This window comes from Vigna umbellata, chromosome 10, assembly GCF_029865625.1.
Source record: "Vigna umbellata cultivar VRB3 chromosome 10, Vumbellata_1.0, whole genome shotgun sequence".
In the NCBI taxonomy this organism is placed as follows: Eukaryota; Viridiplantae; Streptophyta; class Magnoliopsida; order Fabales; family Fabaceae; genus Vigna; species Vigna umbellata.
The window spans coordinates 23362368-23387288 of NC_142174.1; the positions used below are offsets into that span (position 1 = coordinate 23362368).

At 37.8% G+C, this 24921-nt stretch overlaps 1 protein-coding gene and 1 long non-coding RNA gene across 2 annotated transcripts; both read left to right on the forward strand.

Moving 5' to 3' along the window:
- The first annotated feature begins 8863 nt into the window (after nt 1-8863).
- Nucleotides 8864-12164, forward strand: LOC148192203 (uncharacterized). Its single transcript, XR_015782719.1, has 2 exons — nt 8864-9596; nt 11997-12164. It is a non-coding gene; the product is annotated as an uncharacterized LOC148192203 (long non-coding RNA).
- Nucleotides 12165-12419: 255 nt separating this feature from the next.
- On the forward strand, nt 12420-13516 carry LOC124837083 (uncharacterized). Its single transcript, XM_088100046.1, has 2 exons — nt 12420-13392; nt 13494-13516. Exons 1-2 carry the CDS (start codon nt 12420-12422, stop codon nt 13514-13516), a joined length of 996 nt encoding a protein of 331 aa, XP_087956172.1.
- Nucleotides 13517-24921: the final 11405 nt, after the last annotated feature.

Consider the following 24921-nt stretch of genomic DNA (forward strand, 5'->3'; position numbering starts at 1 on the left):
TTGAGATTAGTTTAGAATGAGCAACCAGTAGCAGCCATCTGAACTGAAGGGAGTTTCTTTCACCTTAAATTACTTCTGTTTGATTGAACTATGCCTGTTATAGCTTGTCTTTGATTAGCATAATTTCAAGTGTTGAATCTGGTATGACAGTTTTTGTACACTAGGATTAGCCAATCTGAATTCTGAATTGGAATTGTTCTGCATTGTGTTGGATAAATCTGATTTTGATTAGACTGGGTGGTTGTTAATCAGTTTGGTTTCAGCTTAGAATTACATTTCTTTGAATCTGGTATAATGACCATTTGCATGTGTCTAATAGAATCTGGTTTGATTTTGGTGTGTGCACAGCTGATATTTGAGAGTTTAGCTTGAGCAGAAATTTATTGAGAAAACAGCAACCTAAGCACTTAATGTGGAAGCTTTGAACTAAAGGGAGTTATCTAGTTTAATTGCTTCTAACTGTTTAAATTGTTTTGGATTTAAATTGTTCATGGTTGATTTACATGATCTGCTGAATTGGTTTGAATTATCTGTGCAGAGTTGTTTTCATTGAAATTCAAATTGCCCAGGAGTTTAATTGAGCAGCTGCAGAATCTCACTAGAAAGCTTGTGCAGCCAAGAGAAAGGGAAGTTCTTACTACCCTATATTTTTTTGTGCAAACTAGTTTTACTAAGGGTGTAAGTGACAGCAGCTTTGATTGATTTGTGTTGCAGGATTGGACAAGTTTAGGCTGAGAGTTGAAAGGAATATTTAGACTCTTGAAGATTTTGTGCAAAATGGAGAAGTGGACCAGGACCGTAGCATAGTTTGTTTTTGTATTTGATTTGTTCAAATTGTTTGTGATAGGCTTGTGTTAGCCCACTGTTAGCTTTAGCTTTTGTTTTGTAAAAGGGCCTTTTATAAAGTCCAAGTTCTTTGGAAGAGTCTTTGGTGCTCTTTCAAACTCTTGGCAACTTTTCTTGATTGCTTTGATTTTTTTTTAGCATAGCTAGACAGGTGAATGTGTCTTGTTAGCCAAAGCTACAAGCTTCACCATAGGAGTAGACTTTAAATATTGGCTTGATTTGTGTATCTCGTAAGGGTCATTAGAGTCCGCTGGTTTCTTAAGTGTTTTGTTTGTTTGAGTTTGTGTTCACGTTTAGGGGTGATTTAGGCTAAAAGGGATTAAACTCTAAGCCTTATCACATTAGAGTCCGAGAGTCTAGTCTTTTAATTGTGATTAAATGTTTGTTTTTGAGTGGTGTCCTTTGATTTTAAAGGTGATTTTAGTTTAAGGGGTAATTAGTTAGTAATCTAAGACATTTCTGGCAAGGCAAGACTTGGTACTTAAGCAGCTCTTTAGCTCACCTCTCTTACCTGGGACTTGTCTAGGTGAAAGTTTTTAACCCTCTAAATTAAGAAAACTCTTAAAAACAAAGATGTCTTCTTATAGTTCATATAGGTCTTCTAGGTTAGATAATGTTGATGAAATGTTTAAACAAGCTAGGAATCTTCCATCCTTTGGTAAAGACATAGGTGCATTAACATACCTAGCTTGGGAAAAAGAAATTGATAAAATAAATCCTTGGTTTTATGAAGAGAGTGAATATTATGTCCTTAGCATATATCTCTCTAAGTTAGAAAAGCATGCAAGTGAGTGGTGGGATGAAAGACAATATCATGTTAGGAAAGGTAGAAAGTCCTTCATACGTGATTGGCATGATTTAAAAGCTTGTATGAGAAGAAAGTTTGCGCCTTCAAGCATTAAAAGAAACCTCGAACTAATTAGGGATTGCATTGATAATGGAAAATTATTTCTTGAGAGTTTAAATGATCATGGGTTTCTTCGTAGATAATTAGAATTTGGGGCAAGACTTAAAAAGATCAAGGATAAGAAAAGAGAAAGAGAGATTAAGAGAAAAGAAGAGGAAGAAAGGAAAGAAGAAGAGAAGAGAGAGAGTGAAGAAAACGAGAAAGAGAAGAGAGAGAGTGAAGAAAACGAGAAAGAGAAGAGAGAAAAAGAGAGGAATTAAGAAGAGAAGAAGAGAAAAGAAAAGAAGAAGAAAGAAAAGAAATAGAGAGAAAAGAAGAAAAGAGAGAAAGGATGACAAATTCTATTCTTTCCAAGACTATGGAACCTAAAAGGGAAGGTTTTCAAATCTTTACTTCTTTTCCAATCATGGTTTATTCTTTAAATATGGACTTTTCTTTCAAACCAATTGTCATTATATATTCTATGAAAACATTCTCAAAAATATGACAATTCAAATCTTGAGTTATTGTTATCTTTAAGAAAACAATTAACTCAAGACAAAAGTGAATTTGGACTTCTAGAATTTCCAAATGTGATAAAACAAAATATTAGAAGTCCTTATTTCTTTGTTTTTGTAGAAAAATTCTTTCTTGGATTGATATTAATTGAAAATATATTTGATGTTTATTGCAGAATTGTGTTTGATCCAGGAGGAAGAAAAAGTGGATATAAAAGAATAAGGCCACTCCAAGATGGCCATGCTCCCAAAGATTGTGTGGAGCTTCTTCATAAGGCGATTGCCAGATTTGAGGACAAATCTTTTCTTAAGAGGGAGGGCATGATGGAATCCTGCTTGACGTAGTCCTCCTTTTGTATTTTTACCTTTCATAGCTTAGCTCTTAAGGAGCATGGGTTACTATAAATACCCAACTCCTCTCTTGTATTAGGACTTTTGAGTTTAATGAGAATTGAATTTTCTGAAATCAGAAATTATTCTCTCTTGAAAGTCACATGCTAGAGAGTCCAAAGACTCCCTCTAGCCACCTTCCAAGCACACTCTCTCACTTTCATTTTCCATTCCACCGTGCTTCTCTCACATCATCACCGTTACTTCAATCCGCTTCAGTGGCGTCAGCGCTCCTTAACCACGCGTCCTCCTTTCTCTCGCGCAAAGCCTCGCCACACCTTCTTCATTTCACTGCCACCACGTCTCGCGTCCATTTCTCTCCCGAGAGCTCATCCTCGCGAGCCTTCTGCTTTCATCACAGTAAGCTTCTACACTCACATTTTCTTCTCAGATTTGCATTTTCTCTTTACGCATCTCCTGACCACATCTAAACCTAGGGTTTCTTCATCATTTGTCTTTTCTTGCCATTCTCACCATTTGTTTTCGATTTCCACCGATTAAACCCTTCTTTGTCCGATCAAAACCTTTTCCACCATTCAATCTCCATTTATCACCGTTTAATCGGTCCAAATCGAGTCTATTCCACTCCTAGGGTTTCATTCGTGTCTCTCAGGTTTCCACAGATTAAATCCTAGATTCTAGGGTTCCATATGTTCAACCTCAGTTTCCCCTTCGATCTCTAACTTCTATTCCATTCCGCTGCGTCTTTACTCGTCGAGGAAGGCTCGAGGAGTTAGAATCGTGCTCGCACAACTTCTATCGTCATCTCCTCGGGTGTTCGTCCATCATCTAATCTCAATGTGCTTAGTTCTTGAGTGCATTATGGGATTCTTAGTTAAATTTATAGCACTAGTATTATCACATTTTAAAGGAATATTATCAAGGAAGATATCAAAGTCTTCCAGTTGCTGTTTCATCCACAAAATTTGGGCACAACAATTTCCAGCAGCAATATAGTCAGCTTCAGTGGTAGACAAGGCTACACATGCTTGTTTCTTTGAATTCCAGGATACCAAAGAACAGCCTAGAAAATGACAAGTACCACTAGTACTTTTCCTATCAATTTTACAACCACCATAGTCTGCATCAGAATAACCTATTAAACTAAGTGAAGCATCTGATGGATACCAAAGTCCAAAAGAAGTGGTTCCCTTAAGGTATTTTAAGATTCTCTTGACAGTAGTCAAATGAGATTCTTTAGGATTTGCTTGGTACCTAACACACACACATACATTTTCCATAATATCTGGTCTACTAGTAGTTAAGTACAATAAAGATCCTATCAGGCCTCTAAACATAGTTTCATTTACTCCTTTTCCAAATTCATCCTTATCTAAATAGCATGAAGTACCCATAGGTGTATTAGCTTCTTTACACGTATCCATACCAAATTTCTTAAGAATTTCTCTACAATATTTTGTTTGGGAAATAAGAGTACCTCCATTCATCTGTTTTATCTGTAGTCCTAAAAAGAAATTCAACTCACCCATCATAGACATCTCAAACTCACCTTGCATTATTTTTGCAAATTCTTCACATAAGGAGTCATCAGTTGACCCAAAGATAATATCATCTACATAAACTTGTACAATCAAGATGTATTTTCCTACTTTCTTTATAAATAAGGTTGAATCAACCTTACCTCTAGAAAAATTATTATCAAGTAAGAAGGTACTAAGTCTTTCATACCAAGACCTAGGTGCCTGTTTAAGACCATACAAGGCCTTTTTCAACCTATAAACATGATCAGGAAATTTGAAATCCTCAAAACCAGGAGGTTGACTAACATATACCTCTTCTTTTATGAAACCATTTAAAAACGCACTTTTCACATCCATTTGATATAGTTTAAATTTCATCAAAGATGCATATGCAAGCAACAATCTAATTGCTTCTAACCTGGCCACTGGTGCATATGTTTCATCATAGTCTATACCTTCCTCTTGACAGTAGCCCTTTGCAACTAGCCTTGCTTTGTTCTTTGTGATGTTTCCATCCTCATCAAGCTTGTTCCTGAATACCCATTTGGTTCCTATGACTTGATAATCATCTTGCTTTGGAATAAGTTCCCAGACTTCATTCCTTTCAAATTGGTTTAGCTCTTCTTGCATAGCAATGCACCACTTATCATCTTGAAGAGCTTCCTTTATATTCTTGGGTTCTATCTGAGACACAAAAGCTACAGTTAGACAAAAATTATTAAGATTATGTCTAGTAGTTACTCCTTTTGAAATGTCTCCAATGATGTTGTCCAAGGAAAGTCCTCTTGGTTGTTGATAGCTTTTAGAATCAACAGCTTGAGGTGTTTCTTGAAGTTCTGGCTGATAGTTCTCATTTAGATACATGTCTTCAAGAGCTTCCTTCAAATAATCCTCATCACCTGCAATAGGTTTGTTTGACTCAAGAGGGTTTTCCTCAAGGTCCACAATCTCATCAAAGACGACATGCATTGATTCTTCAATTGTCAAAGTTCTTCTATTAAATACTCTATATGCTTTACTGGTCAAAGAATATCCTAGGAAAATTGCTTCATCAGATTTTGCATCAAATTTGCCTAGATTATCTTTTCCATTATTCAAGACAAAGCATTTGCACCCAAAAATTTTCAAGTGAGATACATTTGGTTTTCTACCATTCAACAGTTCATATGGAGTTAATTTCAGAATTGGCCTAATAAGCATCTGTTTAACACATAACAAGCAGTACTAACTGCATCAGCCCAAAAATATTTTGGCACATTAGATTCATTCATAAGGGTTCTAGCTAATTCTTCTAATGATCTATTTTTCCTTTCAACAACACCATTTTGTTGGGGAGTTCTAGGTGCAGAAAAGTTATGTGCTATGCCATATTCTTCACAAAATTTATCAAAAGATTCATTTTCAAATTCTCCACCATGATCACTTCTCAATGTTTTGATTTTCAAGTCTTTTACATTTTGAATACGTTTAGCAAAAGATTTAAAGGCTTTGAAAGCTTCACTTTTCAAATTTAAAAAGAAGGTCCAAGTGAATCTTGTGTAATCATCAACAATTACAAGAGCATAGTAATTTCCACCAAAACTTTTAACTCTAGATGGACCAAATAAGTCCATATGCAAAAGTTCTAAAGGTTTTGATGTTGAAATCATGCTTTTGGATGAAAATGAAGATTTGGTTTGTTTACCTTTTTGACATGCAGTGCATAATTTGTCTTTCTCAAATTTGAGTTTAGGCAAACCAATCACAAGATCTTTTGAAATCAATTTATTTAAATGTTGCATATGAATATGTGCAGCTCTTTTATGCCATAGCCAAGGATTTTCTTCTTTAGCAACTAAGCATGTTATACTATGATTAGATGCACTTTCAATATCAATCAAATAAATATTGTTATGCCTAACACCTTGCAAAGCAATATCAGCAGAATCTTTAAAGTAAACAGTGCATTTATCACTTTCAAAAGTTACCTTGAGACCTTTGTCGCATAATTGACTTATGCTTAAGAGGTTATGCTTGAGGCCTTCAACATATAGCACATCTCTTATAGTAAATGTATTTCCTCCTCCAATGTCTCCGGTACCCTTGATTCTACCTTTGTTGTTATCCCCATAAGTCACAAATCCTTGCTTTTTCTTGTTCTTTGGACATTCAGTTTTCATGTGCCCTTTTTCTCCACATCCATAGCATTTAACACTTGAAGGAGATTCTTGATTTTTTCTCCTTTCTTTACGAAATTTGTCCTTACCTTTTGCCTTCATAAACTTGGCAAATTTCTTTATCATGAGGCTCATGTTCTCCTCATCATCAGAATCATCATTTTCAATCCTTTTAGATTTCTTTACTTTGGAGATTTCGGACTTGAAGGCTAGTGTCTTTCTTTTGCCTTGATCTTCTTCAGCCGTCAATCTTCTCAACTCAAGCTCATGCTCATAGAGTTTCCCAAACAAAATTGGCATTGACATTTGAGTGAGATTTTGAGACTCAGAGATGGCAGTTACCTTTGGTTGCCACGACCTGTCCAATAATTTCAAAATTTTTACATTCAATTCATCAATATCAAAAGTCTTACCCAACCCTGTCAAGTGTTTCACTATGTGAGTGAAACGCTTTTGGACATCAGAAATTGTTTCTCCAGGTTGCGTTCTGAACATCTCATACTACTGAATGAGAGTGTTCTTCCTTGCACGTTTCACATCCTCTGTTCCTTCATGTGTGACTCTCAGAACTTCCCACATTTCCTGTGCTGTCTTACACACAGAAATTCTATAAAATTCATTGTTGAGAGGGTCGCACCTCCCACAAAAGTTGTGCATAAAAGAATGCAGTATAGTTACTAGGAAGTGACTCCTAGGTCGTCTCTCAAGGACCAAATTGTGGTTCAGTCTCAAATCAAACACGTAGTGGGGGGGTTTTGGTGAAAGATTTGTGATTCAAAACGAACTAAACTAAAATTGGAAATTAAATGCAACCAAACATAATTGAAAACAGTGAAATGAATTAACAAAGCGTGAATACCGAACGGTTCTACATTAACACCGAACGGTCTCTAAAGCAAGTGAGGAAATTGGAAATGCACGAAAATGAAGAAACTGAACAAAATAGACAACATAGTGAACGAGAACAATAAACTAATTAAAGTGAATGAAAGCAGTGAACCGACATTTCTAAAGGAAGATGTGTTAACTAATTAAAATGCATAGATAATAAAGAAACATGTGATGTGCTATTCAAATGCAATACTTAAACTAAAACATTAAAACATAAACCGGCGGGAATTACAAGAAAACCTGCAAAAAGTGCTTGAACCAATTTTAAGCAAGGAAAATACATTTAATAATAAAATGCAACGTTGAGCTAAACCATTAAATTCACACGACAACTAAAATAAGAAAGCAATGCTTAAAATGCTATGAAACTTTGGAGTCACACATTTAATGCAAAGTGTTTGAATAAAATTGGAATGCATGGATTTAACAATTGAAATTAATACTATTGAGCTAAAAGTTCATCACGGACACAGTGCAAAGAACGTATATGAACAGTAAAAAGGAACCAAACTACATTTTGGGGCTATTCCCTCTCCACGGACCGTCACATGTTTGCTTCAAAACCATAAAGAAAATACTGCACCGTGCTCATTCAATGATAAACTCCAAAAATAAAACGTTCCAGCCTTGCACAAAATTAAAAGGAAAAGACAGTGTGCTTGTTTTCATTCAACCAATGTAATAGCGCTTGCAAAAAAAAAAAAATAGAAAAAGGGAAAGTGTGCTCTTCATTCTCCATGAAAAACATTCAAAAGCAGAGAGAAAACTCGTAACAAGTGGCAGCTGCCCTCAGCTCTAGGCCAAAACATCCTCCAAAAAAAAACTCCATGCTCTTCATTCCAAACACTCCTCCACTTCAGTCGTAGCCCTCCATCCTTGGTGGCCTCCTCTTTCTCAAGCTCTTCCCCTCTTTTCTATTGTCGCTGGCTGCCCTAGGCTGTGTGTGTGTTTTCTAATTTTTTTTGGCTGCACCTCCTACTTCTTCCCAATCTCCGCATGAAGCTCCCAGTTGAATCAGCCCATTACTCTTGCGTGCTGGATGCTGGATGTGCACCCCCAAACTGCTTTCCTCTGCTGGACCGTGAAGCTCCTTCACGTGTGATGGCTCCTGGACGCTACTGGATGCACTGCTGCTGTGGATGCGTGAATGGAGCTGGACCGTGAAGGCTGCTCTATTGGGCTCCCGTGTGCTTACTTCCCAGCGTGCTGGAACGTGTGAAGGCCTTTCTTTAAAGCTTGCTGGAAGCGTGAAGGCTGGACCGTGCCCAACAAATTGATGGATGCCACCACCCTCTTGCTGGACCAATTGCCTTGGACAGGTGTTGCTGCTGCTGGAACGTGGACGCTTGCTTGGACGTGTGAAGGCTGTTATTTCCGTGTGCACCCCTCCAAGCTTGTGTTGGATTCTCCTTCCGTGTGCGTGGACGATGGAGGTGCGTGTGAGTGTGCTCACCAAAATGAATTGCAGGAGCTGCTGGATTGGACGTGGACGCGTGGATTGCTTCATGCACACCCGCTGGATGTGCTGTGTGGACGTGGCAGCTGTTTCCAGAATGAAGATAGTTGGGCCTGCTGCTGCTTTGCTGGACTCCACTGGAAGGCCTGCTGTCTCCTTTTGCTGCACCTCCCATTCTCTCCAAACACACCTGCTCAAATCCATGCTGCTGGACCAAAAATTGTGTTGGCCGTGTAAGACCTGTGTAAAATAAAAATATACTTTTATTTTACTATATTTTGTGTTACTAGATAATTAATTATGATATGTTTGTGTAATGAAAATATTAAGAAAGTGAATAAAATAAATTAATTAGAACTAATGTTATCTTAATTTTTGAAAATTGTTTGAAAGAATGGTTGAGTAATGTTTCCTAGTTGTTTTATTTTCATTGGTGGGGAGGTGTGGGTCTTATAGTGATAAAATAAAATAAAGGTGAGAAGGCTTTGTTGGGTAGAGCACGTGAAAGTGTAAGAGGCTTGGAGGGAATTTTCTAAAGTTTTTATGCTTTTGGCTTTTCATATTTATGATAGGAGAGAGAGCATAGATTTGTACTTGTGTTTCCTCTTTTTGCATAATTTGAGTTTCTGAAGGTGACATTGTCGACAATAGGTGTTGAAATATTCTTCCATAGCTTGGCTTCTTTTGTTTTGTAGGGCTTTGGATAGATTATAGAGTTAAGTAGGAAATATATAGTTAAGCTACATGGTGCATATTAAAATCGTGAAAATTGACTTAGAGGAGAACCCTACCATTTTCTTATATAAACTCTAATCTATGTGAGAGAGTAGAGGAATACACAAATACTATGCTAAATCATAGGTTGGGAGTGTAGTTTTGAATTGTGGGAAGCACTGCTACGCAAGGAAAGAAAGTCATCTTTGGTCTTTACTTTGAACCTCAAAGGGTTGTGGAAACTCACTGGAACTAGAGGTAAGGGGAGAACCTGGGAATATATTAATTGTGTGGAATGGGTTTATAGTTGTATCTAAGTTTATATGGATGCATGAGACTTTACGTGTTGTGTGGCATGAAGGGTAGTTTATCCATGTTTATTTTGGAAACTTATAAGTGGTTTAAGGTATGCATGCTTTGGTTTCATGGGGTTGCTAAGTGTATGATTATTCCTCTGGTTATGCTTAATCCATGGTTGTATATATTTTCCTTGAATTCTTTACCTTGCAATAAATGGGAGATGGGTTGTTGAGGAACACATTCCCACACTTTTTAACCAAAAGTGTGATGAGTGGGTGACTAGAGTTTTCTCTTCCAGTTAGAGGAAGAGAATGAGAGTGTGTGGATCTTGTAATTGTGTGCAAAGGAAGAGGAAACCTAATAAAAAAAAAAAAGTAAATAGGGGTTGTTTAGTTGTATGGGTCTTACTTAAAAGATGGGAAGAAAAACAAAGAATTGGGCTTTAGTGGAAATGGAAAAGGGCATAGAAGAAGTGGGGTTGTACATGAAGTCTTGAAAAATAAAAGAAGAAGAGTGAGTGGTTACGTGAAAAAGGAGTAGAAATGAGAGTTTGGTTCTTTTGAAAAACAAAGGAAAAGAGAGAGGTGAAGAGTTAGCATGGTGACTAAAAAAAAAAAAAAATCAAGAGAGAATTAAGTGTGCATGAGGATGGTTATAGGTTTGGATAGTGAAAATAAATAAATAAGTAAATAAAAGAGTGAGAAGGGTAGAGATTTACGTAAATATTAGAGAGAGAGTGAGAAAGTGCAGAGAGGAAGTTTTTGGGTTTACTGTGTTTGAAATGAAGGAAGGAGTATATTGATGAGAAGGAAGTACTGGAAGGACAATATTTTTAATGAGTTGTGAGAAAGAAGTGAGAAAATACTTTTACTGATGCCTTAGCTTTTGATGACAAAAAGATTAAATTGAGAAGTGAGAAACTCTTTGGTTACAGGGTAGTGTGTATTATGTTGTGGTGCATGGCTCTGTAAGTTTTCTTTTATGGGACCTATAATAATAAATGATGGAAAGAGAAAGCCATTTAATTGTTGGAAAGAGAGTGCTGGTTGGAACCGTGAGGTTGGAAGATGGGACAAAAAGGTGGGACCGTGAGGTTGGAAGATGAAATGTTATTATAAAGAAAAAGAAAAGAAAAGTTGGATGGTGTGAGAAGTAGTTTACGTAAGGTAGTAAAATGGAAAGAGTTTTAATATAAGGTGGGTCCCATTTATAAAAGAAGGGTGGATATGATGTTACGTAACAAGAGAGAGAAAATGAGAGAAGTTTAGGAATTTAGATGGACCCGCGTAGGCCCTACCATGGAGAGATAATGTTTTATTTTATTTTAAATTATAGGGGGTGAACTTAGGAAAATAAGAGGGTGTTATAGAAATGTTGGAATATGGGTCGGACAGTGAACTTAGTAATTCCAGGGGTGCATCTGAAATTTTATCTTAGTAGACAGGGTGTGAATCCAGTAATTTTAAGGGGTACTTCAGAAATTCTGTCTTAGTGGATAGAGATGTGAACTTCGTAATTATAGGGGGTGTGTCAGAAAATCTGTCTTAATAGATAGAGGGGTGAACTCCGTCATGTCAGGGTGTGCCCAGAAATTCTGTTTTGAAGACAGGGGTGTGAACTTAGCAATTTTAAGGGGTGCGCCAGTAAAACGTTCGTCCAGACAGCATCAGAGTTGAAAATAGCGTTCGGCGATAATGTATGAATCCGTGAGAGTATTTTGAAACAATTATTGAGAATTGTTAGTTATTTCCTTGATCCAATATTGGTTTAGTTATACATATTATTGAGAATATGTATGACTTCGTGATTGAGCACGTTTATTCTATTGGTTTAGTTATACATATTATTTAGAATATGTATGACTTCGTGATTGAGCACGTTTATTCTGTTGGAGGTGGTACATACACTATGTTATTTACTTGTAACTTCGTCGGTCTTTTTAGCATTTTTGCTAGTCTCACGCGTGAGACGGAGATTCGAGTGTCACCTTCTTCTGCGCGAGGAGGTGAATGTCTCGCCCAATGACTTCGGCTCGTGTTGAGTATAGTGCATCGTTACGCGTAGTATCGATGTTTTTACTCGTTAGTCCTTGAGGAGTCGGGGAGATAGGTCTGAAGTCGCGATGGAAGACGGCTCGAGTCGCCTGTTATTGAGAGCAGGTTATGACGACGAATTACAAGTAAACGACATTGTTTATGAAAGACTAGTCTGCAGTATCATGTGTGTCGATTTATATTAAATCATGGAAATTATATAGTTTATATGTAATGTGTTTATGATGTGATATTTCTGGTTTCTCACCCTGAAATGTTGTGGTTGTGGTTTCCACCTACGATGATCGTACTTGTACGGGAGTAGATGGTATTGCAGATAAAGCTGGAATGGAATAGCTCTTCGAGAGAGAGACGGGAATAAAACTTATTGGGATTTTTATAATGTTTTCTTATTTATGTTCGTTTGATTTTGTTATTTTAAGAAACAATTAAGATTCGGTTTGATGTAATGTATGAACTTATGATGTGTGTATGGTTTGTTTATGTGTGGTATATTTTAAGAAAAAAAAAATAAACACTTTCATAAGATTCATGCTTCAAGGTTATTATTATTATTATTATTATTATTAATATATCCTATAAGGGGTGTTACAATTTTTGGTATCAGAGCTTTGGTTTTCGAAAAATCTTTTGGGGCCTTGGGGAGTGAGCTCGACTAGCTTTGTTGTGTTTTCCTGATAATGGTGTGATAGTTTCCACATTTAATTATAATTTTGAATAATAAAGGATGTCAAGACGGGCAAGAACTCCTCCTCCACTCAATGCCACTGCGGAACTCGCACAGGCTCTTCGACAAATATCTAGGGTACTCCAAGGACAACAAGAGCAACAGGTTGAACAAGCAGCCAGGCCTCGTGTGGGCATGAATGATTTTTTGCGTCACAACCCTATTAAGTTTAATGGGAAGGTTACTCCAGATGAAGCTGACGACTGGATTTGCTGTAATGAGAAAATTTTTGCTGCAATTGAATGCTCGGAGGCGCAGAAACTGGTTTTTGCTACTTACATGCTGGCCGGGGAGGCAGAATACTGGTGGCGCGGCCTTCAAATTGAGATGGATGCTCGAGGGGAAGTTGCTTGTTGGGAGGACTTCAAGACCAGATTCTTAGAGAGGTACTTTCCTGCCAATGCTAAAATGGAGAGGGAGGCAGAATTCTTGACTCTACAACAAGGCAATATGTCAGTCCAGGCTTACAAGGAAAGGTTTGAATATCTGGCCCGATTCTATACCCAGAATTTGAGCGAGCAATGGAAGTGCAGAAAGTTTGAGAGAGGTTTGCGCCATGATTTGATGAAAGCCCTCATCCTTTTGAAAATCAATCATTTTCCTGAACTTGTGGAGCAAGCTAAAGTGGTGGAACGAATAGAGGAGAAAGGACGAGTAATGAGGATTCAGAAAGGAAGTTTCTCAAGGAGCAAGAATCAGAAGAAGCCTTATGAAAGACCACATTTTTTCAGTCAAGGGATCCTGAAGTGCTTTGAGTGTGGCGGAAATCATCATAGAAGGAACTGTCCCAGACTCGTGAATATCAAGAAGGAAGAAAGGACATGTTTCATGTGTAACAAGCCTGGACACATATCTCGTGATTGCCCTCAAAGAAAAGCGTCCGGTGCGATGCCTCAGAAGACTTTTGACGGTGGGAAGTCACAGGCATCAGGCAGGGTGTTTGCCATGTCTGGGACTGAAGCAGAGAAGTCAGGTAATTTGATACTTGATACTTGTTCTTTGTTTGAAGAAAATGTACTTGTTTTGTTTGATTCGGGTGCGACGCACTCGTTTGTGTCCTTGCTATGTGTGGAGAATCTTGGTCTCTCTGTTCTTGATATGGGGTGTGAGCTAATTGTCTCTACTCCAACATCTGGACAAGTTTCAACCAGTTTAGTCTGTGTTGGGTGTCCGATTGTAGTGAGAGGACATAAGTCCAAAGTCAACTTGGTATGTCTTCCGCTTAGGGGTTTGGACGTGATCTTGGGGATGGATTGGTTAGTTGATAACCATGTGTTGATTGATTGCGGACGTCAGAAATTAGTTTTCCAAGAACCAGAAGGTTTTGAGGTGTCAACATCAAAAGAAGTCTTGCATGATCTCAAGGATGGAGGGATTTGTTTTACAGTGATGGTGAAAGAGCAAAGAGAAAACACAGACAAACAGATCAGTGGAATACATGTGGTAGAAGAGTTTGCAGATGTGTTTCCTGAGGAGGTCCCAGGATTGCCACCAAGTCGAGAGGTGGACTTCGCAATTGATCTAATACCAGGAACAAGGCCAATATCAATGGCTCCATATCGTATGGCTCCAGCGGAGTTGACTGAGTTAAAGAAACAAATTGAAGAATTGCTAGAGAAGAAGTTTATCAGGCCGAGTGTTTCACCGTGGGGTGCACCTGTGTTACTGGTTAAGAAGAAAGACGGAAGCTCGAGGTTGTGCATTGATTATCGGCAACTGAATAAGGTTACTATTAAGAACAAGTACCCGTTGCCAAGGATTGATGATCTGTTAGACCAATTGAAGGGTGCTGGCGTGTTTTCAAAGATAGATTTACGGTCAGGGTATCATCAAATCCTTGTCAAACCTGAGGATGTGCAGAAGACAGCGTTTCGCTCACGCTACGGGCATTACGAGTATGTTGTGATGCCTTTTGGGGTGACGAATGCTCCGGCTATTTTCATGGATTACATGAATCGCATCTTCCGTTCTTGCTTGGATAAGTTTGTCGTTGTATTCATCGACGATATTCTAATTTATTCAAAGAATCATGAGGAGCATGCTGAACATCTACGAACAGCGTTGGGGATTCTGAGGGAACATCAGTTGTATGGGAAGCTATCGAAATGTGAGTTTTGGTTGGATGAAGTTCAGTTTCTTGGACATGTGATATCAGCTCAAGGAATCTCAGTTGATCCAGCGAAGGTTGATGCAGTGTTAAAGTGGGAACGCCCTACATCTGTGACCGAAGTAAGAAGCTTTGTTGGTCTTGCAGGTTATTATCGAAAGTTTGTTGAGGGATTCTCCAAGATAGTGGGTCCCTTGACTCAGTTGACACGAAAGGACCAACCTTTTGTTTGGACAGAACAATGCGAGGCTAGTTTTGAGGAGATGAAACGGAGATTGACAACTGCTCCAATACTAATTATTCCAGACACAAATAAGACGTTGGAAGTATACTGCGATGCATCATATCAAGGTTTGGGTTGTGTCTTGATGCAACTAAGGAGACCAGTGGCGTTTGCATCCCGACAGTTGAAGGTGCATGAAAGAAACTATCCAACGCATGATTTAGAGTTGGCGGCTGTGGTGTTTGCTTTGAAAACTTGGCGACACTATTTGTATGGGGCGAGGTTTCAAGTTTTCAGCGATCACAAGAGTCTGAAATACTTGTTTGATCAAAAAGAGTTAAACATGCGACAGCGGAGGTGGATGGAATATCTGAAAGACTACGACTTTGAGTTGCAGTATCATCCTGGAAAAGCAAATATTGTTGCTGATGCTCTGAGCAGAAAACGGGTACAAATGTCTGCCTTGATGATCAAGGAGTTAGAGTTACTAGAAAAGTTGCGAAACATGAACCTTGGTGTGCAGTTGGGACAAGGTCAAATGTGGTGTAGTCATCTAAAGATCACAAGTGGATTCTTAGAACAATTGAAAGCAGAGCAAGAAACAGATCTAGAGTTGCAAAGTATTGTGAAATTGTTGGGGAGTGATCAAGCCAAAGACTTCGCTTTGAACAGTGATGGCATTCTTCGTTTTCGGCATAGAGTATGTGTTCCAGCAAAAACAGAGTTGAAAAGACTAATATTGGAAGAGGGACATAAGAGTAGTCTTAGTATACATCCAGGAATGACCAAGATGTATAAGGACTTAAAAGAATCCTTTTGGTGGAGCGGAATGAAGAAAGATGTGGCAGAGTTCGTAGCTTCTTGTTTGGTATGTCAGAAGGCAAAGATAGAACATCAAAGGCCAGGAGGATTATTACAACAATTAGATATTCCTCAGTGGAAATGGGACAGCATCTCGATGGACTTTGTGACTCACTTACCAAGATCATTGAGGGGTCACAATTCCATTTGGGTGATAGTTGACCGATTAACAAAGAGCGCTCACTTTTTGCCAATCAACCTAAGTATGTCAATGGAAAAGTTGACAGAGTTGTACATTCGCGAAATAGTGAGATTGCATGGTATACCTGATAGCATTGTCTCAGATCGAGATCCAAGGTTTACATCAAGGTTCTGGCAGATGTTACAAGAAGCTTTGGGTTCAAGGTTGAGGATGAGCTCAGCATATCATCCTCAAACGGATGGACAGACTGAGAGGACTATTCAGTCATTAGAAGATTTGTTGAGAGCTTGCGTGTTGGATCATCTGGGAGGCTGGAGCGAGGTCCTACCATTGGTGGAGTTTACATACAATAATAGTTATCACTCTAGCATAGGGATGGCGCCTTTTGAAGCTTTATATGGGCGAAGATGTAGAACTCCTTTGTGTTGGTTTCAAGATGGAGAATCTATAGTGGTGGGCCCTGAGTTGTTACAACAAACTACTGAGAAAGTGAAGCTTATTCAAGAAAGAATGAGAGCAACTCAAAGCAGGCAGAAGTCGTACGCAGATCAGAGAAGAAGACCGCTTGAGTTCAACGAAGGAGATCACGTATTTCTACGTGTGACACCGATGACCGGTGTAGGTAGAGCTATCAAGTCAAGGAAGTTATCACCAAAGTTTCTTGGTCCTTATGATATTATTAGGAAGATTGGACCAGTAGCATACGAGGTAGCTTTACCACCACAGTTGGCAAACCTGCATAATGTGTTTCACGTGTCGCAACTAAGAAAGTACGTTTATGATCCAACTCATGTATTGGAGGAAGACAACATTCAAGTTCGTGAAGATCTTACTTTTGAAGTCGGACCAGTAAGAGTGTTAGAAGTACAAACGAAGGAGTTGCGGGGAAAAGAGATTCGCATGGTGAAAGTACTCTGGAATGAGAAAACTCAAGAGATAACTTGGGAGCTAGAAGATTTTATGAGAAAAGAGTACCCACACTTATTTGAGTAATACCTTAATTTTCGAGGACGAAAATTTTAAAAGTTGGGGAGAATGTAAGACCTGTGTAAAATAAAAATATACTTTTATTTTACTATATTTTGTGTTACTAGATAATTAATTATGATATGTTTGTGTAATGAAAATATTAAGAAAGTGAATAAAATAAATTAATTAGAACTAATGTTATCTTAATTTTTGAAAATTGTTTGAAAGAATGGTTGAGTAATGTTTCCTAGTTGTTTTATTTTCATTGGTGGGGAGGTGTGGGTCTTATAGTGATAAAATAAAATAAAGGTGAGAAGGCTTTGTTGGGTAGAGCACGTGAAAGTGTAAGAGGCTTGGAGGGAATTTTCTAAAGTTTTTATGCTTTTGGCTTTTCATATTTATGATAGGAGAGAGAGCATAGATTTGTACTTGTGTTTCCTCTTTTTGCATAATTTGAGTTTCTGAAGGTGACATTGTCGACAATAGGTGTTGAAATATTCTTCCATAGCTTGGCTTCTTTTGTTTTGTAGGGCTTTGGATAGATTATAGAGTTAAGTAGGAAATATATAGTTAAGCTACATGGTGCATATTAAAATCGTGAAAATTGACTTAGAGGAGAACCCTACCATTTTCTTATATAAACTCTAATCTATGTGAGAGAGTAGAGGAATACACAAATACTATGCTAAATCATAGGTTGGGAGTGTAGTTTTGAATTGTGGGAAGCACTGCTACGCAAGGAAAGAAAGTCATCTTTGGTCTTTACTTTGAACCTCAAAGGGTTGTGGAAACTCACTGGAACTAGAGGTAAGGGGAGAACCTGGGAATATATTAATTGTGTGGAATGGGTTTATAGTTGTATCTAAGTTTATATGGATGCATGAGACTTTACGTGTTGTGTGGCATGAAGGGTAGTTTATCCATGTTTATTTTGGAAACTTATAAGTGGTTTAAGGTATGCATGCTTTGGTTTCATGGGGTTGCTAAGTGTATGATTATTCCTCTGGTTATGCTTAATCCATGGTTGTATATATTTTCCTTGAATTCTTTACCTTGCAATAAATGGGAGATGGGTTGTTGAGGAACACATTCCCACACTTTTTAACCAAAAGTGTGATGAGTGGGTGACTAGAGTTTTCTCTTCCAGTTAGAGGAAGAGAATGAGAGTGTGTGGATCTTGTAATTGTGTGCAAAGGAAGAGGAAACCTAATAAAAAAAAAAAGTAAATAGGGGTTGTTTAGTTGTATGGGTCTTACGTAAAAGATGGGAAGAAAAACAAAGAATTGGGCTTTAGTGGAAATGGAAAAGGGCATAGAAGAAGTGGGGTTGTACATGAAGTCTTGAAAAATAAAAGAAGAAGAGTGAGTGGTTACGTGAAAAAGGAGTAGAAATGAGAGTTTGATTCTTTTGAAAAACAAAGGAAAAGAGAGAGGTGAAGAGTTAGCATGGTGACTAAAAAAAAAAAAATCAAGAGAGAATTAAGTGTGCATGAGGATGGTTATAGGTTTGGATAGTGAAAATAAATAAATAAGTAAATAAAAGAGTGAGAAGGGTAGAGATTTACGTAAATATTAGAGAGAGAGTGAGAAAGTGCAGAGAGGAAGTTTTTGGGTTTACTGTGTTTGAAATGAAGGAAGGAGTATATTGATGAGAAGGAAGTACTGGAAGGACAATATTTTTAATGAGTTGTGAGAAAGAAGTGAGAAAATACTTTTACTGATGCCTTAGCTTTTGATGACAAAAAGATTAAATTGAGAAGTGAGAAACTCTTTGGTTACAGGGTAGTGTGTATTATGTTGTGGTGCATGGCTCTGTAAGTTTTCTTTTATGGGACCTATAATAATAAATGATGGAAAGAGAAAGCCATTTAATTGTTGGAAAGAGAGTGCTGGTTGGAACCGTGAGGTTGGAAGATGGGACAAAAAGGTGGGACCGTGAGGTTGGAAGATGAAATGTTATTATAAAGAAAAAGAAAAGAAAAGTTGGATGGTGTGAGAAGTAGTTTACGTAAGGTAGTAAAATGGAAAGAGTTTTAATATAAGGTGGGTCCCATTTATAAAAGAAGGGTGGATATGATGTTACGTAACAAGAGAGAGAAAATGAGAGAAGTTTAGGAATTTAGATGGACCCGCGTAGGCCCTACCATGGAGAGATAATGTTTTATTTTATTTTAAATTATAGGGGGTGAACTTAGGAAAATAAGAGGGTGTTATAGAAATGTTGGAATATGGGTCGGACAGTGAACTTAGTAATTCCAGGGGTGCATCTGAAATTTTATCTTAGTAGACAGGGTGTGAATCCAGTAATTTTAAGGGGTACTTCAGAAATTCTGTCTTAGTGGATAGAGATGTGAACTTCGTAATTATAGGGGGTGTGTCAGAAAATCTGTCTTAATAGATAGAGGGGTGAACTCCGTCATGTCAGGGTGTGCCCAGAAATTCTGTTTTGAAGACAGGGGTGTGAACTTAGCAATTTTAAGGGGTGCGCCAGTAAAACGTTCGTCCAGACAGCATCAGAGTTGAAAATAGCGTTCGGCGATAATGTATGAATCCGTGAGAGTATTTTGAAACAATTATTGAGAATTGTTAGTTATTTCCTTCATCCAATATTGGTTTAGTTATACATATTATTGAGAATATGTATGACTTCGTGATTGAGCACGTTTATTCTATTGGTTTAGTTATACATATTATTTAGAATATGTATGACTTCGTGATTGAGCACGTTTATTCTGTTGGAGGTGGTACATACACTATGTTATTTACTTGTAACTTCGTCGGTCTTTTTAGCATTTTTGCTAGTCTCACGCGTGAGACGGAGATTCGAGTGTCACCTTCTTCTGCGCGAGGAGGTGAATGTCTCGCCCAATGACTTCGGCTCGTGTTGAGTATAGTGCATCGTTACGCGTAGTATCGATGTTTTTACTCGTTAGTCCTTGAGGAGTCGGGGAGATAGGTCTGAAGTCGCGATGGAAGACGGCTCGAGTCGCCTGTTATTGAGAGCAGGTTATGACGACGAATTACAAGTAAACGACATTGTTTATGAAAGACTAGTCTGCAGTATCATGTGTGTCGATTTATATTAAATCATGGAAATTATATAGTTTATATGTAATGTGTTTATGATGTGATATTTCTGGTTTCTCACCCTGAAATGTTGTGGTTGTGGTTTCCACCTACGATGATCGTACTTGTACGGGAGTAGATGGTATTGCAGATAAAGCTGGAATGGAATAGCTCTTCGAGAGAGAGACGGGAATAAAACTTATTGGGATTTTTATAATGTTTTCTTATTTATGTTCGTTTGATTTTGTTATTTTAAGAAACAATTAAGATTCGGTTTGATGTAATGTATGAACTTATGATGTGTGTATGGTTTGTTTATGTGTGGTATATTTTAAGAAAAAAAAAAATAAACACTTTCATAAGATTCATGCTTCAAGGTTATTATTATTATTATTATTATTATTAATATATCCTATAAGGGGTGTTACAGGCCGTGATACTTCTTTTTCTTCCAGCACCACTTCTTAGCTTCTCCAATCAAGCCCATCTCCATGTGCACTCCCATAATTTAAATCCACACCTCCTCACTCATTTTAGTTTAAAGTATATTTGATGTGGTATTTTCTTTTGACCTCCACAATGTCCCAAATATTATCCAACAATTTCCCTACAATTAATAATGCAAATAATTAGCTCAAATAATTCAAATTAATTAAAATAAGAAATTTTGGTCAAATTAAGCACAATTATCAAAAACGGGAAAATACTGGACAATTAAGCACAATTCCCCGATTAAATTCGGTACAATAAACTAAGTGAAGTGAATAAAATATTGACTCATCATTCATCAAGCACAACAGCAGATGAAATAATATTACGAGCTTTAATATCAAATTGAGCTCGTCTATTTTCTTCATTAGTCCACTCAAAAAATGGTTTTTCTACTTCTACACCTTCAACTCTGTTTTTAGGAATATAAGGACCATTTTGTACAGCTTCCCAGATGCCTCTGTCAACAGACCCCATAAAAATTTCCATTATGACTTTCCAGAATGCATAGTTATCACCAGTAAAAAGTGGTGGTCTGTTAATAGAAGCACCCTCGGCATATACAAGATGTTGGTTGTGACCGGCCATTTTCGCAAATGTTGAAAAACTATCAAAGCAAGCTCTGATACTAATTGTTGGTTGGTACCAGACAGAGTGTAACGCAGCGGAATAAAACTGGAGTAGCAGAAAGTGTGTTCGGTCACCCTTTTTAAAATAAATTTGTTCGTTTTTAGAAAATCAATTTTCTTTCAGAAAATTTATCAAACAGTTGATATGCGTAAAAGATAAAGAGTGTAGGGAATAGAAAATCACACGAGTAATTTTTATACTGGTTCGATTCAACAGAATCTACATCCAGTCGTTAATCACTATAAAAAGTGATTAACAATTCCACTAAAAAGATGTTTCACAGATTACAACAAATAGTGAATAAAGTAGATAAATAAACCTTCCTTCGACGAACGAACCGGAAGAAGAACACTCTGCCAACTCGAAGAGAACCGCTCCGACTATCGACAAACAAAACATGAGCTTCTCCTATTCACGAGACCAGGCAGAGCACCTTGCTAACTCGAAGAGAGCTTGCTCCGACTATCGACACACGACACGCGAGCCTCTCCTGTTCACGAGACCAAGCAAGGGAACTTGAACTATAGCTTCTGAGAACTTCCTCTGACAAACAGTATTCTGCAAGAGCTTTTGTTCAACAACGTTACCTTCTGATTTCTCCAAATCAAATTATATAGCCAAGTACACTGAGTGCCAAAGGTCAGCTCTCAAGTGCCATGAATAATCGATTATTGTAAGTGATAATCGATTATTCAAGTCCGTTACAGGTTTTCAAGAATGTGATAATCGATTATATGAGGTGATAATCGATTATTCCTGGATGACTTGTGATAATCGATTATTGACATTTCATAATCGATTATGGTAGTAAAAAAAATGTAAGTTTTACAAAGTTACAAGACTTTCCTACTATATTTAATTTATACAAATTGCTTTTAAATAATTCTAATATCTTCTTCAACTAAAACTTCTTGCAGCATCATCAAAACAATTTTCTTCAAGATTTACCAATACTCCTTATTGGTAACACACACAAGCACTTGAGATAATCTCACATGTTGTGTGAAAACTTTAGATCACCTAGGATCACAATAGAGAGCCTTAAAATGAGAGCTTTTCCTTTTACTCTTCAAGGAGCAGCTCAAGATTGGTGGTACTATCTCTCTGCACGGATCACAAATTGGGAAACTATCGAAAGACTCTTTCTTGAAATTTATTTTCCTACATCCAGATTATTTGCCATCCGTAGAGAAATCGAAGACATAAGACAGAGAGATAGAAAGAATCTTAGTGAGTATTGGGAAAGATTCAAGAAACTATGTTCTTCATGCACTCAACTCCAAATGGAAGATTTTATTCTAAGCTTTTATGAAACCTTAAGTCCTACTGATAGGTCATGGGCAGATGCTGCAACCGGAGGATCTTTCTTAGACTGGTCACCAGAAGATGGTATAGATCTAATAGAACGGAAGGAAGTAGACAATCAATAGTATGGCACAAGAGAAAATTCAGTAACTTTGTTGAAGGGAGTGCATGAAATTGAAAATGGTACAGTTGATGGGAAGAAGATCGATGAAAGATTAAATAAGCCAGAAAGAAAACTCGATCAGATTGCAAGCTTGTTTAAAACCTCAACTCCACAAATTGCTAAGAAGTGTGGAATTTGCATTTCAACTGACCATTATACTGATGAATGTCCTAGCTTGGTGGAAACCACTATGGAAAACCCATCTCAAGCTTTTGCTGCAAACATGATTGGAGGAAGTAGACCATACAAGAATTATGATGATTCATCCTCCAATAGGTATCGGCAGAACAGACAACCTTATGTTCCACCTCAACAAAGGCAGCAACCTCAACTTGAAATGTCAATGCAAGATTTCATGAAGACAATAATTGAGCAAAATTCATAAATCAAGAAATCAATTGTAGAGTTGACTTAGAGGGTGGAAAAATTAGAGGCTAAGGAGTCAAATAAACTACCTGCACAAACAGTGATCAACCCGCAAAATGTAAGTGCTATTACTTTGAGAACGGGTAAGCAAGTAGAAGGCCTTGAAGGAGCCCAAGAGGATGAAGATAAGGAGAAATAAGGAGCGCAAATTGATGACAATGGAGGACCAAGTGAACCATCACCTGAGACTACCCTTGATAAATCTAGGTTAGTATCCTCTAACTCTTCTAAAAATTCTTCTTCATCTTATTCTCCACCTCCTGCATATCCAAATCGGTTGAAGCTGAGAAACAAAAAAATGGAGGAATTAGACCAAGAGATCTTAAATACTTCCAAAAAGGTGGAGATCAATATACCCTTGCTAGATGTTGTTAAGCAAATCCCTAAATACACCAAGTTTTTGAAAGAATTTGCACAAATAGAAGGCGTTTTAGGGATAATGAGGTTGTGAATTTGGGAAGAAATGTGTCAAGCTTGATTAAGAAGCATATTGAAATACCGCGAAAATGCAAGGATCCAGGTATGTTTTATGTTCCATGTGTTATTGGAAATTCAAAGTTTGACAATGCCATGCTAGATTTAGGGGCTTCCATAAATGTAATGCCTTTATCAGTGTTTACTTCTCTCTCTTTCGGACCTCTTAAGACTACTGGTGTGGTCATTCAACTGGCCAACCGTAGCACAGTTAACCCTGCAGGTGTGCTTGAGGACGTCCTTGTCCGAGTAGACAAGTTAATTTTTCCTATATATTTCTATATCTTGGACATGAACGATGATGAAGGAATCAGTCCAACAACTATTATGTTGGGAAGACCTTTCATTATGACAGCACGAACCAAGATAGATGTGCATGTAGGATCATTGATAATGGAGATAGAAGACAAGAAGGTGTGGTTCAACGTGTTGGAAGCTGGGAAGCATCCGATTAAAGATCATTCTTTGTTTTGTATTGACTTATGATGAGAGGGTCGCACCTCCCAACAAAAGTTGTGCATAAAAGAATGCAGTATAGTTACTAGGAAGTGACTCCTAGGTCGTCTCTCAAGGACCAAATTGGGTTCAGTCTCAAATCAAACACGTAGTGGGGGGGGTTTTGGTGAAAGATTTGTGATTCAAAACGAACTAAACTAAAATTGGAAATTAAATGCAACCAAACATAATTGAAAACATAAGGAAAACACTGGAATAAAACATTCAATGCTTAATTGTTTGGACCAATTAGGATGCAATGGTAAAGGTAAAAATGAAATGCTCATTGTATTAAACAACATAAAAGAAAAGAAACGAAATAGCATTGGAACGCATCAACACTACTAAAAGGAAAAGAAAGGCATCAGCAGTAAAAGGCATAATGTAAACTAGAAAAATGCTAAATGCAAAAAATTAATATATAAAACATAAAATGCAACTTGTTCATGCGTGAAGACCAAAATAAGGGACCCTAGCTCTCATTTCCCAGGACATGGCAGCAGCTGGACATCGTGCTAACCAAATGAAAGAAAAACTCCATCACAGTGCTGTTTGCGCTTTCTAAAGAGAAATTAATTCCCCTCCACCTCACGGCTGCATTCTTCTCCAGCCCCTGGACCTACTCTCGTATGCTTGTATTTTTTTTAAGCCAAATAATGAATAAGAGAAGAGGTGGCGGCAGGAGCACACACTTCCCAGCAAACAGCGTGCACAAGCATTCCAAGCCGTGACACACCTTTCTCCTAGTTAGAAAAGAAATGAGCTACTGCTCCCAAACGACTCCCACCTAATCTTCTCTTCATCTAATTCCCTCACACGTCCACGTTCACCCCACTTCTTGCTTCCATTCAACACCGCTTCCAATTCATTCTCCAAAACCGAGACACATACCACTTCCTTTTTCAATCACCGCACTCCACTCAGCACCTACTCCCATCACCTCTTCATTCCAACCGTGCATCAACTTCAACAAAATGATTCAGCCTTCCACTTCTCTTCCAGTGCCGAGACACACACTCCTCTCAAAAGGAATAGAAAGGACGCTCGTTCACGGAACGAGCACACCATTCCAGCCGTCCGCGTGCATTCTCCTCGCAAAAATCAAAGCTTCTCCGTGATGGAACAATGTTTTCTTGAATGAAAACTCCAATAA

What these genes read in the sequence shown, in the direction of transcription:
- LOC124837083 (XM_088100046.1), top strand. Translation starts at nt 12,420, where the DNA reads ATGTCAAGACGGGCAAGAACTCCTCCTCCACTCAATGCCACTGCGGAA. An exon ending in GACTGAAGCAGAGAAGTCAG is followed by an intron (nt 13,393 to 13,493) that starts GTAATTTGATAC and finishes CTATGTGTGGAG; the next exon opens with AATCTTGGTCTCTCTGTTCT.